At 36.8% G+C, this 15,785-nt stretch overlaps 1 protein-coding gene across 1 annotated transcript in view; it reads right to left on the bottom strand.

The window, feature by feature from the left end:
• Nucleotides 1–15,785, bottom strand: part of WAC (WW domain containing adaptor with coiled-coil) — a 68,492-nt gene that overhangs the window by 32,031 nt on the left and 20,676 nt on the right. The window contains 4 exon segments of the mRNA XM_013949302.2: nucleotides 4,742–5,050; nucleotides 6,622–6,734; nucleotides 7,145–7,260; nucleotides 8,099–8,205. Coding sequence (XP_013804756.2) covers nucleotides 4,742–5,050; nucleotides 6,622–6,734; nucleotides 7,145–7,260; nucleotides 8,099–8,205 — 645 coding nt within the window.

Genomic DNA, 15,785 nt, shown 5'->3' with positions numbered 1-15,785 from the left:
ACAGGCTTCCTTTTGACAACTTACTTACTAGTACTCTCTATACAAATGCCTTTGTAAAACAGCTGTAGATAGTCTACTCTTATCCAGTTATGTATACGAACAGAGGACTTGTTTTAACAGTTTTTTTTAATGACATGGAAACTGCCCACTTGCTGTTGACTGGGTAAATCCCAAGTTACCAGTGTGATCCCTCAAGTATTTCAACAGCTTCTACTACTGAGGTAATTTTTTATGCCATTAAAAACAAAAACAATATGGGCATACCTCGTTTTATTGTGCTTCGCAGATACGGCAGTTTTTACAAATTGAGGGTTTGTGGCAACCCCACGTCAAGCAAGTCTATCAGCGCCATTTTTCCAACAGCATGTGCTCACTTCGTGTCTCCGTGTCACGTTTTGTACATTGGTTTTTTAGACATAATGCTATTGCAAACATAATAGACTACAGCATAGTGTAAACATAACTTTTATATGCACTGGGAAACCAAAAAATTTGTCTGACTTGCTTTATTGCAATACTCCCTTTATGGCAGCAGTCTAGAACCAAACCCGCAATATCCCCGAGGTATGCCTGTACATTCAAAGCCCTCTAAATTCAACACTACATTATTACCCACTCAATTTATTGCGAACTTGAGTTGTACATTGCTCTGCTACAGCAGCCATGCACATGTGCTCCCATACTGTGCTCTCAGTGGGGAAAAGAACTGCATTACAGAGTTTCCAGAAAGCCAATGCCTCATCTCCTCACAATCCTTGCCCTCTGCTATAATGATTAAACAACTATCACCTAAAACAGCTAATTACTGCTAATGATTAAGAATCATAACATTCACCTGTGCTAAAGTATCTTGTAGGTGTATACCCCACTGCACATTTGCCACTCTAAGCTCTTCGAGCAGTGACAGCCACATTTAGCTATTTATGCAGTTCAGTTCTATGAAGGTCCTTAAGTCATACCTAACTAAGTAAATAAATACATTTAAAAGCAATGAATTTATAAATGCATTTGGCCAAATGTGACTATAGCAACAATGACAATTGAGTTCTCAAATGTGCTCCAATTCTCTAAAACACAAAAAGTCTGTATTTTTCTCATGCTGGAGCAAGTCACTGAACTACTGCAATCTCAGAATTGAAAGTTTGTATTTTATCTCTGTACAGTTGCTAAAACAAACACAACAGTAATGCTCAGCAAGCATGTCTGAAATACCAGAAGTAACCTCTAACAGTCTCTCTAGCGTAATTTTTTCTAACCACCACATGAATTGAGTAATATATTTGAAACTGTAAAACTCGGCCAACAAAGAAGATGCAATGATACCAAGAACAATGTTAATAACTGACTGCTAAAGAGTAGAACGTATTAAAAGTAAGAAAACTATAGGGGTGAAAAGGATGAGGAAGAAGCTCAGCTGCCACTGACCAACCTCTTTGCTCTGTCAGCATCAATGTTACAACCTAGACAAAATTGCATCAGCCAGCTTGCTAAGTTTTGACAGAAAAATTTCAGAACACATTGCTGCAACTAGAAAGAGGAGTGCTGCCTGATGGTACTGGGAGGAAGGCTGGGAGAAGCAGCATCCTACAGACGGAGACACTGTTAAGATACGGACAGTATGATAACATTTCATTCAATAACTGAATTAGAAATAGGAAAATATGTGACGTGCCCTAGAGATAAAGCAGCCAAAAAGTAGGAAAAGCAACCCCACACTTTACCTGCATAAAGCACTCACAGTGAGCACACACAGAAGCAGCAGATTCTGACTGGAACATTCAAACCAAAGGGTAGAGGTCAAATAGCCCCAGGAACTCTCCACTACTGCCAGCCATTGAGAGGGCAGAGGACTACCGCTAACAGCTGAGCTATAGTTCAGCCAGGGATTTTATTCAATCTCCTTGTGGGACTACAACATATCCCTGCAGCAAAAGAGACTGAGCTGAAAAAAAGCGTTTTTTTTTTTTAATCTTTTTTTTTTTGCTTTTCACAGCTATTATTGCATTAAAAATACACACTATGAACACTATTGGAACAGTAGTACATATATGCTGCCATAAACCCACCAGCCACACACTGACAAGAAGCAAAAATTTGTTTAAGCAAGAACTACTGTACATATTATTCAGTCATTTGGACCAAGCTACTTTTATAAGCAACGCTAGAAGACAGCTTTACGGGGGGGGGGGGGGTTTAAGGAAAAAAAAAAAGCGAGAGGGATGGCATGGCAAGCGAACTGTAAAAGATCAAACACTGTTTGCTTTACTAGCATAAAAATAAAGCTCTCAAACTATTTGCTGACTCTACAGAGATTTTTTAAAAGACTGTTTGAATTGAATGTCTCAATTTTTTTGCATTTTGTATAACTAAGAACGAACACTTTAAAAACTGCATACCTATAGTACTACAGGTTCACAGTCACCTCTGGAAGAATAAGTACCAGAAGAAATTCATCCAAAAACCTCCCAATGTACAGCACAGCTGGAAGAATATTATCCCTTCCCCCCTTCTATTAAATACACGTTGCAACAAAAATTATTCTGGCCAAACCTCTCATCAAATGGAAGTCTAACATTCACAAAAAAAAGAAAAAGGCAAGACTACTGCACATATCTTTTGAATGATCTTTCATCATTATAAAAGCTGCACTGAATTTTTCTGTTACTGTTAGAGGTAATTAAAGCGACACTTCAAAACTTGTGGTTTCCGCAACTGTAAGCATTCCAAGCCTAACATTCATCTATTTAAATCTTCTATTTTTCTTCAATTACACATATTAACTTTAAAACTCTGATCCACCCTGTCTGAAGCTCAGGAAGTGTTACATTTGCTCACAATGAAGTGTCATGAAACGCTGAATTACAACAACAAGACATCAGTATTACAAAATCTATCCATTTCACCCGTATAAACTTAAAAAAAAACCAACTACACAGGAATACAGAAATTAAGTGATTATTAGCATGGAAGCATCCAAGGTAATACAGACTCTAACGGAAGATCTGTGGTGTCAAGACTGCCGTACACGATACTCTTCATTACTCATATCCATGTTCAGTTCTCAAAGGAATATCACATATGTAAAAAATACTAGAATTCTCTGCAAACATCTGTAGCAGTTGTCGTGAGGGCAAATTCCCTTGACTGCAGCAAAATTCAGTTACTCAGTTTTACTGGAAACAACTCAGAAAAAGGTGTGCAGTAAAGCAGGGAAGAATATCGAGTTTGAAGTCCAGTCACAAACCAAATACGTGCCAGAATTGAGTAACAAGGGTTTTAAATGCATTTTGAAGATTGTTATGAAAATACAGAAAATAGGCTAAAGGAGAGAACATTTGACATGAATGTTTTGCATAGTCACCTTTAAAACTGTATCAACTGCACTCAAAGCACAGAGGCTAAAAACAGAAGCAGGTAACTTTACAGCGTTCTGTACAAGAGTCACGCTTAAACTAGTACATCTTTTTTTTTTGTTTTGCTTTGCTAAACAGAAAAGGGCTTTCCAAAAATTTTCCGATCCTTTGTAGTTTATAGTCAACATTTATATATTATTTTATATGAAAACTGCATAAAGTGTCAAGAAAAAACATACAAAAATTCTTTACACATAGTTTTCTTATACTGTAGTATTTGCCAAAGTATGGCATTGTTTGGGGGGTTTTTTGGATGGTCAGGTGCACTTATCTTGGCAATAAAAGCTGGAATTCTTTAATTAAAAAAACCACTCCCCAAAAAAACTGGAAGGCACAAGAATACACGCAGAGTAAAAGACCAATGTCAGACCTGAGTCCTTTTCACATTCCTTTTAGGACTGTTATTCTTCCTTAACTAGAAAGATTTTTCAACATCAACAGAGCAACACACCATCTTTCAAAAAAGAATTCAATGTCCTATTAGTTATGCAATATTCTAAATTGACAACAGAAAAATTTATCAAAAGTTATTTTTTTCTTCCCAAAACTCCCCAAATATTTTCTTACACAATGTTACTCTCTATGAACCATGACAATATCAACGTATCTCACTATCACTAATAACACATCTCCATTCTCACATTCTTCTTCAGCTCTTCTTCCCTAATAATAAAGTAAATCCAATTAAATATGTAGACTTTTGAAGGGTCACAAACAGTGCCTAGCACAATAAGGTTCTGATCTTTGCTTGGTGTCTCTAAATGCTTCCAAGAAGTATTATAAAGAAATACAAACTTTCAGCAACTTTAGAACTGAAGGTCCAGTGTATCACAGGACATAGATCAAAACAGAAGATTAGCTATTACAGACATGTAAAAAAACTTTGTTCCTTTCTACAAGAATGGCAGTTGTACTTATTGACTACTTTGACACTGGCATTCCAAATAGTAACAGCAATTGATAAGACATATTGGTCCAAAACGACTTTCAAACAGTGTAACAACAGCTATGTTAAGAACTCAAATAATAGCAAAGATCAAAAAAAACATGAAGGGAAAACAAATTAAGATACTTTTTGCTAAAAGAGCATTTGAAATGACAATCTGCAGAATAAGCCAGTAAACAGTACATACTGTAGTGGCAATCTGAAGTTGTGTAAAATACAGTAAACGCGGTTTAAGGGAACTAACAATACATCAAAACAAAAGGAGGTTCTAAGCACAATCAACACAAGAAACACATTTAAATTCTAGAAATAACATATTTGAATCAGCAACTCAAACGCAATCCATCATCTTAAATACCATAAGAAGTTTCATCAGACATACCTTTTCTCTCTGTTTTCTGTGAAGGGATGGAAGATGTGGATGTAGGCAGTTTTGATAAAGTAGATGCTCCATTAGCATCAAAGGATTTCTTTGGCTGGTGATCAGATTGTAGAGAAAATGGACTAGGAGGAACAGTGCTTGGGGTAGCAGTTGGATGAACCACTGGTTTGATGGGATGCTGTACTGGAGTAGAACTACTGTGAGTCTCTGCTCTTGGCAGTCTGTAGTCTCTGTCATTGTGCCTGCTTGTTTGAGATAAAATATTCTGTGGGAGCATACTACTGGCATCACTGGAATGCTTGTCTTCCACTTTTTTCAGGATTCCCCAAGTAATGTTGCAACGAGGAAAAAAAAGATTTAATTAGAAGCTTGTTTTAAGATTACAGTGACTGTGATTAATTCAGTAGCACATCAATAACAAGAGCGGACTGAGTTTAAGATTAAAAAAAGGAAAAAAAATCCTCAAGCAGATCAGCAATAAAAAAGGCAAAATTCAATTTTACTCACTGACAAAATGCACTTTTTCTGACTTTTGCTTGATTTAGAGTTCCAGTTAAGCACTGTGCTTTGATGAAAGGCTGCTTTATAATGCGTGTTACAGTCAAAGTTAAGTTTTGAAGTCTCCTAAAAAAATCTAAATCAGAATCTATTATTTCCATCTTGTATTTAGTGTGATTAGACAATTCATGTAATTTTCCTTTTGTGCATTAAAAATCCCAAACAGGTAGAATTTAATAATTTCAAATTCTTGCCTTCAAAGAATTCCACTTCAAGTCACTTGAGTACTAGTGCAAAGAATTTACTTTCAGTTGAATTAATTCAAGAAGATCATATATGAATGAGTGCCTAATCTGTGTTTGTCCCATGCTAACAGACTTTAAAATATGCTACCCTGGGAACATATCAAACATATACTCCTCTTCTTGGTTCCTAGATTTTCACCTGTCACGAAACAAACAGTTACTGCAATATGCAATTTTTGTATATTTTGTGGCATACACATCTTTAAGAAAACACAGTTTTTGTCCTCCATATACTGAAATGTTGCTCATCCTTTTTTTTTTTGGGGGGGGGGGGAGGGTTGGTGATGAAAGTAAGTCTTTTTTAAGTTTCAGCCTTGTTAAGACCACAGAGAGGAGGGGAAAAGAAGGGAAGGGGGGAGCAAGGGTTAGAAGCAGACACCTTTGCTTCAACTTTTAAATCATCCTGAGGACTACACTACAAAGTTTCACAAACTACATCAGCATACAGAAGGAAACTTTCAGTACAACTGTTTCCTAGAACTATTTGACAAAGATTAAAGCTAGGAATCAGGAAAAAAAATACAGTAAAATAAAATTTCAAGCAACAAAAATTCATAGTCTGGAAAAGGCCTTGCTCAACAGTGTTGGCATGGTAAAAATATCGTTTAAATAACATATGCAAGACTCTGAAAACACTGATGACAAAACCCATTAAGTTAGCTGATTATTATTTCCAGATGTGAAATCAAGGTTTTAGAAGAGACTTTTGCATCTCTATTTTCATGCTCAGAATATTACATAGATAGGTCTCATAAGGATCAAGACATTCCAAATATACGAAAAACTGCAAGTTTTTTTTCAATAACTACCAAAACGATCACTAAATTAGCCAATAAAAGCTGGAAAAAAAGAAGCAGTACCATGAAAAGCTTTAAGCAAATGTAATACTAGTAACTGCTCAATGTTATTTTAAGGATCAACATTTGGGGGAGCTGTCTGTGCTACTAGCTTTGGCCTTTTTATATTAAAAAAAGGGGGAGAAAGACAGCTAGGAAAAAGGAATATTTTTTAGTTTAGAAAAGAAAACAGAGTAATACAAACAAAGCAAGAATTTATTACTGTAAAAAAAACACATACTTCCACTGGCAAACCCACTGGCAGCTGTCGCCTGCATCACCTCTCTTCTGTAATCCCTATCTTTTGGGAAACTGTTAACTGACATTTTGCTTGCTTCTTTTTGTCTCTGCTCTCTGAAGAAAAGAAAACACAAGTTAAGTAAGACCTTAAGTCATCCAGTAATACTGTCTAGGGGTTAAGTTACACGAGATGAATTAAGCCATTCTAGTAGCTTGCTACTACAGATTGGGGAGGTAAACTACCCATGATATTTCCCTTACTCCAGTGCCTGTGCTTGGCGAGCTCCTCAATAAACCAGTTCAGCTCACTAACCTAGCAGCAAACCACTTTTTTTTTTTTCCCTTCTGGATTAGCAGATCAAATTGAATATGGAATAAAACAGGTGCAGAGGTCATGTAAGGGTGGGGACACAGTAGACTTGGACCATGCAGTAATCTATTAGATTGGCTCAGCTGCTCTTTGAATTATCTATTGTAAACATTCTCCTTATACATTGAAAACATGCACATACACACGCATATACCTTTCCAGCCACTCTTTTGGTTTTTCCCATTGTGAGACTTCTGTTCGGCAGTTGTAGTAGTACTTTTTGCCTGAAGAGCTGATGTGTTCAGACCAGTCATCCGCAGAATCATAAGCCTTTAAAATAGGAACAGCATTGGATTAAAGACTACTCGGGAGTTTTAATATACAAATTTAAAAGCTTCCATCATTTTTAAAGTTGCATGGTGTCCTCATATGCACCCTAAACACTTCTAAATGTCTATTCCATCTTTCATAGTTTAAAGATGTGGACCATTACATTTCCACTGCATTCTACAAGACAGTTTCTTCTATTTTATTCCTACCAACTCTGAAAAAAGATATATCTAACAGGTTTAGTAGGATGCAATAATATCAGTATTGCTAAACTTTAGATTTCTGCACCTTAAACTTCCTCGAAATTAAATACCTAAATACCCAATCTATGGCTTCTGTCACATCATGATTACATATTAAAAAACAAACAAACAAAAAAAACCACCCTATATTACAAACTTTTCTATACTTAGGGAATTTATCTTTTCTGTTTCCCATGCGATCATTAACAAACACCACCCTAACTACTAAAATTTAGGTAATAAAGTGACCAAAACTCATGATGTATAGTACATCTTAAATAAGTAAATCTAGACAAGACAGTATGATTTTACCAATGTTTGTGGAAAATACTTCTCTCCATACCTTTTATTTAAATAATCTAGTATCTTAAATTCAAAAACAAGTACCTGAAACCTCTAAAAATAACCATATATAATAGCTTCACAAGATGTAACAACTGCAGTTTGGGCAAACAGGGTGCTTATACAATAAAAACTTATGTTGGAGAATTCAATAAAGCAGGAAATTTACATCCCCCGTTTTTGACAAAAATCATGAAAATACAGCGTGTATGAATGGGGTGAGGTAGGGACAAATACTAATCACAAATACTCACTGCATCAGAAGTCTTGCTTGGATTATTGCTGGGATTAGAAGAATGTGAATTTGAACTATGAAGAGCACTGTGGTTATGTGAATTTTCTTGTGGAGAGTAACTGGTCCCTAAAGGAAAAAGGAAACATGGTTCACCATATCTGTTTTCATACAAATAAAAGTATCTGCATTGTAAGGATGTAGGGGCACAGCATCTTATTTCCTAAGCAACTTACGTATTCAGACACCTTAAACTAGATTTCTGCATCAGTGACTTAGCAACTTAGTAACAACAGTCATTTACCTAAATGTAGATAGTTTACAGCCTGGATACAACATAGTTCAGAAGTAGAAGAATTTTAGGAGTCCCACGTGTATATTTACATTGCATGCAGGGTAAAGCCTACTTTGCCTTTCTAGTTTTAATAATGCAATATGTCCTTTCATTATCCTCACTCATGGAAGGGCTTACTCTCAAATATCATTTAACTACAAACAAAATACGCACCCTTTCTTTTTTTGAGGGTTGGAGGAGTCCTAATACGTCAATTTAGAAATTAAGAGACATTTTCTCCTCAGCACTAAGTCAGAAAGTTCAAATGGGTTTATCACCAGCACATGCAGTTTGATGCACAGGGTTAGGTGTCAAGTTCACCACAGCAATGTATTTTTTTATTAACCCTTTTGACAATATTTGTAACTGGTAAACTAATTCTGTTTATGCATGCAGATCAAACTCATTTTCCCACAGCTCAGGCTCTGCAACACAGGTACCTACATTCAGAACACTGAAAACAGCATTTCCCAAACTGTCACATGCTTCTGGCTTCCCTAAACACTGCTTCTTGAGGAAACCTGTTTTTCTTCCCCACCACAAAACCACTTAAACAGAAAAGAACAGCCGGGAAAAGAGAAGAGAGGTAATTCCCAACACTTCTTAAATTTACATTTCTGCCTAAGCTCGTCATGAATTACACCTGAACAGCACTAATTTCTACTTAAACAAGCCCACCAAAAAATTAAACAACAAAACAAAAAACCCTCCTACAAAGCCACGCAGAAACTAGCTCCTGACCCAAGGTTACAACTCAAGTTAGACAATAGCAATAGGTGAACACAGAAAGAAGTACAGAAACAAGAGGTTATACTGACCAATGTATTTAGCATTCAGGAAAGCAGCTGCTGTTAAGTTTTTCATAGGTAAAATAGCAAAGTTATCTTCCATAAATAAAGGAATTCTCATAACTTTAAGTTCATCTCCTCCCTGTGCTTCCTATCATTCATAAAAAAGGGGTTCAAAGTCACCAGCACAAGTGAGCAACTCGTAGAGCAATGGTGGAAGTCATTCTCAACAATACACAGGAAGCAGGTAGCAAGGGATATATTTACAGGATGTTTAAAAGTAAACCTGAATAGCTTGTGTTTGACCATATCATCCTCCTCATGCCAAAGTAACAGAAGAGCCTGTTTTCCACAGGTATAGTTTATGGGACTGACTCACTGCAGAATCTGACACACACAGCAGGCACAGAGATACCAGCTAGATTATAGCAACACTAACTTAGGTCAGTTAAAAAACATCATGGAACGTAGTCTAGTAATCTCCTAAGAATTATTTTATAATAATAGTGTTTACTATCACCTATTAAGCAACATTCTCAATGAAGTGAACACTACCATCAGAACCTAACTAGTAGCATTATCAGCCAGCAGAAAAGCAGACTGCTTTTTTTTTTGGAAGAAGCATCTAAGCAAGCAGAAAAAGAAGTAACAGCAAAACACATAGAAAAGCAGAGGGAAAGAGATCAGCTCAGCCACATCACAAAGATAAAAATGCCAAGAGTTTAAGCAGCAGGTTCAAAGGAGAACACAAAAATAAAACGAGAAGAACTGCAGGAGATGAAAACAGACTGATCACCAGATTAGGTGAACAAAGACAAGGCTTTCAATTTTTAAACGGAAAACACTGTTTAAAATAGAACGGCAGGGAAATACTTTATCATCGCTACTTTAAGTAGAGAGGCGATTACCTGAGAGATAATACACTACTTGAACAGCTGAATTTAAGACAGTTTTGCTCCAACATGAACTTTTAGAGGTTGTATGTTAAGCAAAACAAAGCATCACATAAAGGTCCATCTCTTTTCAAATTAAAACTTTCCTTACAATCAATTATAAGAGACTACCGAAAGAGATGGGAGTTAATTTCTGAATAGGACAATGCTCCCCATTTCCTTTTGTAAACGGAAGTTAGAGCTCTGGGAAAAAAGCAAAGGTGTTAACCACCTTGATTTGAAGTTTAAAATCTCTGGCAAATTCAGGTCTTTCTTTGAAGTTTTGCCGCCTTTTCTGACTTTTTATATTTGACCCAAAATTAAATGTGATGCCTAAAGGTTCTCCTGAAGGCTAAATCTACTGAAGAGTCAGGAGAAAATTGCAGCTTCCCACATTCTCACTGAGATATATCATTTCATCTGTATTCTCTAAGAACCGCAGCCCAGGATACCTAACCTGCTCTTTTAACACCCCACATCCTAGTTTGATTACTGTCCAGAAGTTCTGTAAAGCAAAACAAAAAGTGTTGAATTTAAAGCTTGCTCATGCACCAACACTGTTATGAAATACAAACACATTGAAGTACGTTTCAGGAAACAGAAAGACCAAATTCTCAGCTTCACTTGAACATGCAGCATTATCATAACGATAAGCTTTTTGAAACCACTAAGAGACCAACAAAACAACATATGCTTATTACTGCATGAAACATCCAGAGCTGGCCAATGTTATCCAGTAATGTTTGTCCCTGTAATTCAAAAACGAAAGAAAAAGGTTTGCTTCTGAATATTCAATATTAGTCTACGAAATGCCCATCCTACACATGTGTAAAGGGGAGATGGATGGATGACAGAGATGCAATATTATTTTAAAATGTCCCGCTCTTAAGGCCTCCCATTCCTTGAGAAATTATAAGCAAATAAGGAAGAAGAAAAAAAAAAAATTTTTTCCCCCCTTATTCTTCTTTATCTGATTTCCTCTTCCCCAGTTTTAAATGTTCATATAAATCATGTCAAACTAAGAAAAATAGTTTCGTAGGCTATATTCCAAGGAAACAGAAAATACTCCAAACATGCCAACACTGACCCTGTCTTTATTTTTCCTCTACTGAGGACAGTTTTTAAATACCCATGGGCACTACCTTATGAACTACTAGCTTCACATACTATGTAGCAGTCTAAATACAAAGCCACAAAGACCTTTGCAAGTGGCAATGACTGAATCTTACGAGCATCTATAATAAGGTACGGCAGTCCACTGTTATAGGTAGGGAATGAATCGAGCCACTAAAACAATTTTTTACAAGTTTTCTGAAAGCCACACATATAGAAGATGACTAAATGAGAATCATGTCATGGTGCAAAATGGGAGAGGTTATAATGCAATTTTTATCTTTGGAGCCTTGTGACTAAGCAAGTGTTGACAAAACTACTGTTTCAAATTTTGTTTTTCCCCACTTGCGTACAGCTTAGAAAAAACAGTCAATTACATAAACAAAGATGTATACTAATATGTGTAGTACGTTACGGGATAAAAGCTGATTTGCACATGCATAAGTTATTGACAACCTGACCTGGCAGTAGCTCTGAAACTTTTCCAATATGATTTTGGCTAACATCCGTATGTCACTCACCTTAAAAATTTGGGAGTAAAGAAAAGGAGAAAGGAAAACGCAGAAGTCTTGACCACAAATACAGCCTTTCAAAAGCAAGACAATTAGGCCTACACTAATATTATCTTCTGTGCTCAGAGCCAGGGGGACTCAAAGTTATTACTTAAGTTATCACTTAAGCTTGTCAAAGAAACACTCAAAACATATATGCTTAGTATACACATGAAAAACAACTCATAATTAAGCTTATAGTGAATGATGTGGCCTTACATGTTACACAGTTAGAAAACTCCAGAATTTATACTTACAATTTTTTTAAATATATTTTACACACACACACATATTCAAATATCCTGACATGTATGCATGAATTATATTATAATTACAACACTTGTATTCCTCAACAGCCACACCAATTGAGTCTTGATTTTTTCAGATACCGATTATGGAATGAGGTATTTGTATTAATCATTCTGCTAACAGTCTATTTACTAGACCCTTCCCAAATCCTGCAAGAACAACATAATTATTACATTTCTTCATATGTTTGTGTATTGCTTATGACTATAATGCAACTCTTCCACAGACATATTTGTTCATTTTTACTGTGAGGTAGTATTATCTGCCTTTTTAAGGGGAAAAAGGAGACGAAAATTTATCAGATGGCTTTTTTAAAAGGTTCTATATTAGTCACTTTAACACGTAAGAAAACACCAACATAGTTAACTCACTGCAATCCCCAAATACGGTTGCAGTTATTTGTGGTTATACTACACTTTTTGTTCAGCATAATGAAGATATGGTTGGTGATTGTAAATGTAAAAGTGGTCTAAATATACAGCCAAACCAAATCTAGTCTAATACACATTTTCCAAATATGAATAGGAGCCAACAACCTATTCTTTAAAATAATAAAATCCTTCAGTGCCAATTCTATCTAACCCTTACATACATCCCTCAAACACACTGACCAGACTTTCAGCCTCCAAGTGGTCTGACAGCTCAGTATCCCCCCACCATTTCACACCGTTTCCTCACAGTCTGGTTTGCAGCCACAGTACTGAGTCACAGTGCACCTCTAAGCACATATCTGAGTGACTGCAGCAGTCACACCCACCTACAGCTGGCCCTGATAGCAGAAACGCCTATTGCACAGCAGTTTCCCCACCTGGAGCCACTGGGCCTTCCCTGTGCTGAGCTGCAGTCCCTTTAGCAGAACTCCTAGGCTGCCCCCCCTTGGGCTTGTCCCGAATCAGTGCTCCTGCTCTACCTCTGCTGGCCTCAGCTACATAAACAATGACCACGGCCACTCAGCAGTACTGACCGGCCCGGGTTGCCACAACTTTTAAGCCTTTCATTTCAGGCTTTTAGAAGGGCGACCCATAAATACTTATCTCGATGGTGTGTAGGTCAATTACAGGCACAGATTTCCTCTCCCTACCCCCCCCCCCATAACTCCATTTTATTTTATGGATAATACTCCTTTACATTTGGATAAGTACCAAAACTTCACGAGAATGAGCAAGAAGAGGCTGCCAAAATGATGTTTGCTGTGGGAAGCTTCCAAGACTGAAGCAGATGATAGCTTGGAAAACAATAGTTTTAGGCACTTCCTACAAAACAATTAATAGTTTAGAGATCATGTGTAAACAATAAAACCAGTATTATCAAATTTCCCACATATTGAAACCTTAAAGGTTCCCACATACTAAAGTCTCAAGGGGGGAGGGGGGAAATACACACCTATATAAAAGTCACCTAGAATTCCAACAGCCCAGCCCAGCAAAACTTAAGAGCTCAGATTGCCAGGGAAAGCTGTTCGGGATCTTCAAAAAGCCACCATGTTAAAAGGACATGTGGAGAGCAGTCCACAAGTGGAGGTAAACCTCTACAAAGGAGAGTCTTTTCCCCTTAATTGCATGCTAGCTTTCAAAATGAGCAGTGCCTAACCCAGAGCCACTTTCAGGTGGTTGTGACTGCTGCAATCAGCTCCATCTCTCTCAGCTGCAGGCCTGAGAAGTAGATTGTAAAAACAGTCACAAAGATAGTATCACTGAGATTACTTCATATCCCAGAAACAAGCCTGATAAAAGGTAGACAGCACTCTACTACCCCTAGAGATGTTCCCTTAATAACAGCACTTCCCACCCATTTCTCTTGCAGTCACTCTCCTTGCTAGTCCGACTGCCTTCGACAAAGCGGGATAAAAAGACTTCTGTTATTTAAAATGATTATTAGCATAGCTTACATTTTAACAATTTTAAATAAACATCTTTGATGCACCACAGAGCAATTTATATTGTTTTAATTCTCCCAGTTGAGTTAGAACTCCTCATAGACATGACTTTTCTCAGCTTAGACATTATTTTGAAAGCAGTTAAATTTGGAAAGAGCTATTCCTAACTGAAAGTGGCCAATAATGGCATCGGTACTTTAGTTTTACCACATAAAACTAGTGGTGCAACTGTGTCAGCAAACCCTCACTATGTCTAGTTATGAACAATATGTCTTTTAGTACAGATCACAGTTAATGTTAAGTCATTATAACTATCTTCAAGTAACTTTCAAAAGGAAAAATCACATCATCTTCACTAATGCATGACAATCAGCAGGAAGTGAAAAAGCACCGTTCCAGAAACCAGTTCCGGACAAACTGTAACTTAATGCCTACTACTGATCTGAGCTTCTGCCATACCAAGATTCACTTCAACAAGGTATTTACAAGTACTCTCCAGATCTAAACTGCTCAATCCAAGACAGCCTGAACAGCAATGAAGCTTCAACACTACTCTGAACTTGGAAAACAGACATCACAGAAGGTGAAGTAAGAATATTACATTCAAAAAGTCTTTCTCAGTACTTTCCACATTTAACTGAGGTTTCCACCACCAGTGGAAACACCAATTCAACTCCATGAAATTAAGAAAAGCTGAGATTCCTGGTTGGTTAAAGAGCAGACTTCTGTAATACAAGCAACTATTTTCTTTCCCTTCCTCCCTCCCACCTTTCAAGTGAAAGCTGAACATCTCTCCTTTCCGAATGCTATACACCTATACTAGCAAGTACAGCAACCATTTGTGTTCAGCTACACCAAGCCCTATGACTGCTTAAAAGAAGAGCCAAATATACTACCATCCATTCAACACCTTCCTCTGGCATCCAGGTATCTTAGCTTAATTAAAACTCATTTTAGCTCATAACGTTATGCAGTATCATAAAACATAATATACAACTGATATGCACAAATAGGAACACAAAGACACACTGAAGTTATCTTTCAAAGATAATCTATAATCCAGTTCAGCAAACAGCAGGAAAATCTTATTTTTCTCCCTTTCGAACACATCTTCATTGAGAAATTAGACAGTAAAACAAGATATATGCCTCCACTCACATCCAAGATTTTAGCCAGAAACAAAGAGTAATATTACAATAGTTGCAATAACTACTTCAGCTATTTAATTTTCAATAGCTACACATTAGAGCTATCTTTATACAGTCCAATAACATATGCAGTGCATGTTACAGTTCCTTTTTGGTCAGACAAATAACTAGCTAATATTTTAATTTTTATTCTGTCCTTAATAAAAAGTATCAATGCAGATTATACAAAGGGAAGTTTACAAAATGCTCACCAGCTGGCCAGGAAGCACAAAAAATGCTCCTTAGCAATAATCAGTGCTGTAAATGGAACTGGAAGCAAGTCCTTCCCTTAAATCCCTCCAGAGGTAACAGAGACTCAGAAGAGGCTCTGGGATAAACTTCTATTCTCTCCAGCAGCATAGGAAAAGAAAAACCGGGCAGTAAAAAAGCAAGGAAGTCAATTCTGCTAACTTATCCTCCATAGGTAGTATTCTATGACTTCCCTTTCTCTTAGCTAACATGCAATCAAGTTCATTAAACTCAAGACAGTAACAGAACTTGAATTTCCTCAACAGAACAAATACTACCAAACCCAGAGACACTAATTATCTGTTAACAGAGAAAATTTTTCAGCAAATAGTTTATAGTAGTAACATTTTATGGGGATAACTAATTAAGA

This window comes from Apteryx mantelli, chromosome 2, assembly GCF_036417845.1.
Source record: "Apteryx mantelli isolate bAptMan1 chromosome 2, bAptMan1.hap1, whole genome shotgun sequence".
Classification (NCBI taxonomy): Eukaryota; Metazoa; Chordata; class Aves; order Apterygiformes; family Apterygidae; genus Apteryx; species Apteryx mantelli.
The sequence above is the reverse complement of the archived record's forward strand: the minus strand, read 5'-3'. Positions and strand labels throughout refer to the sequence as shown.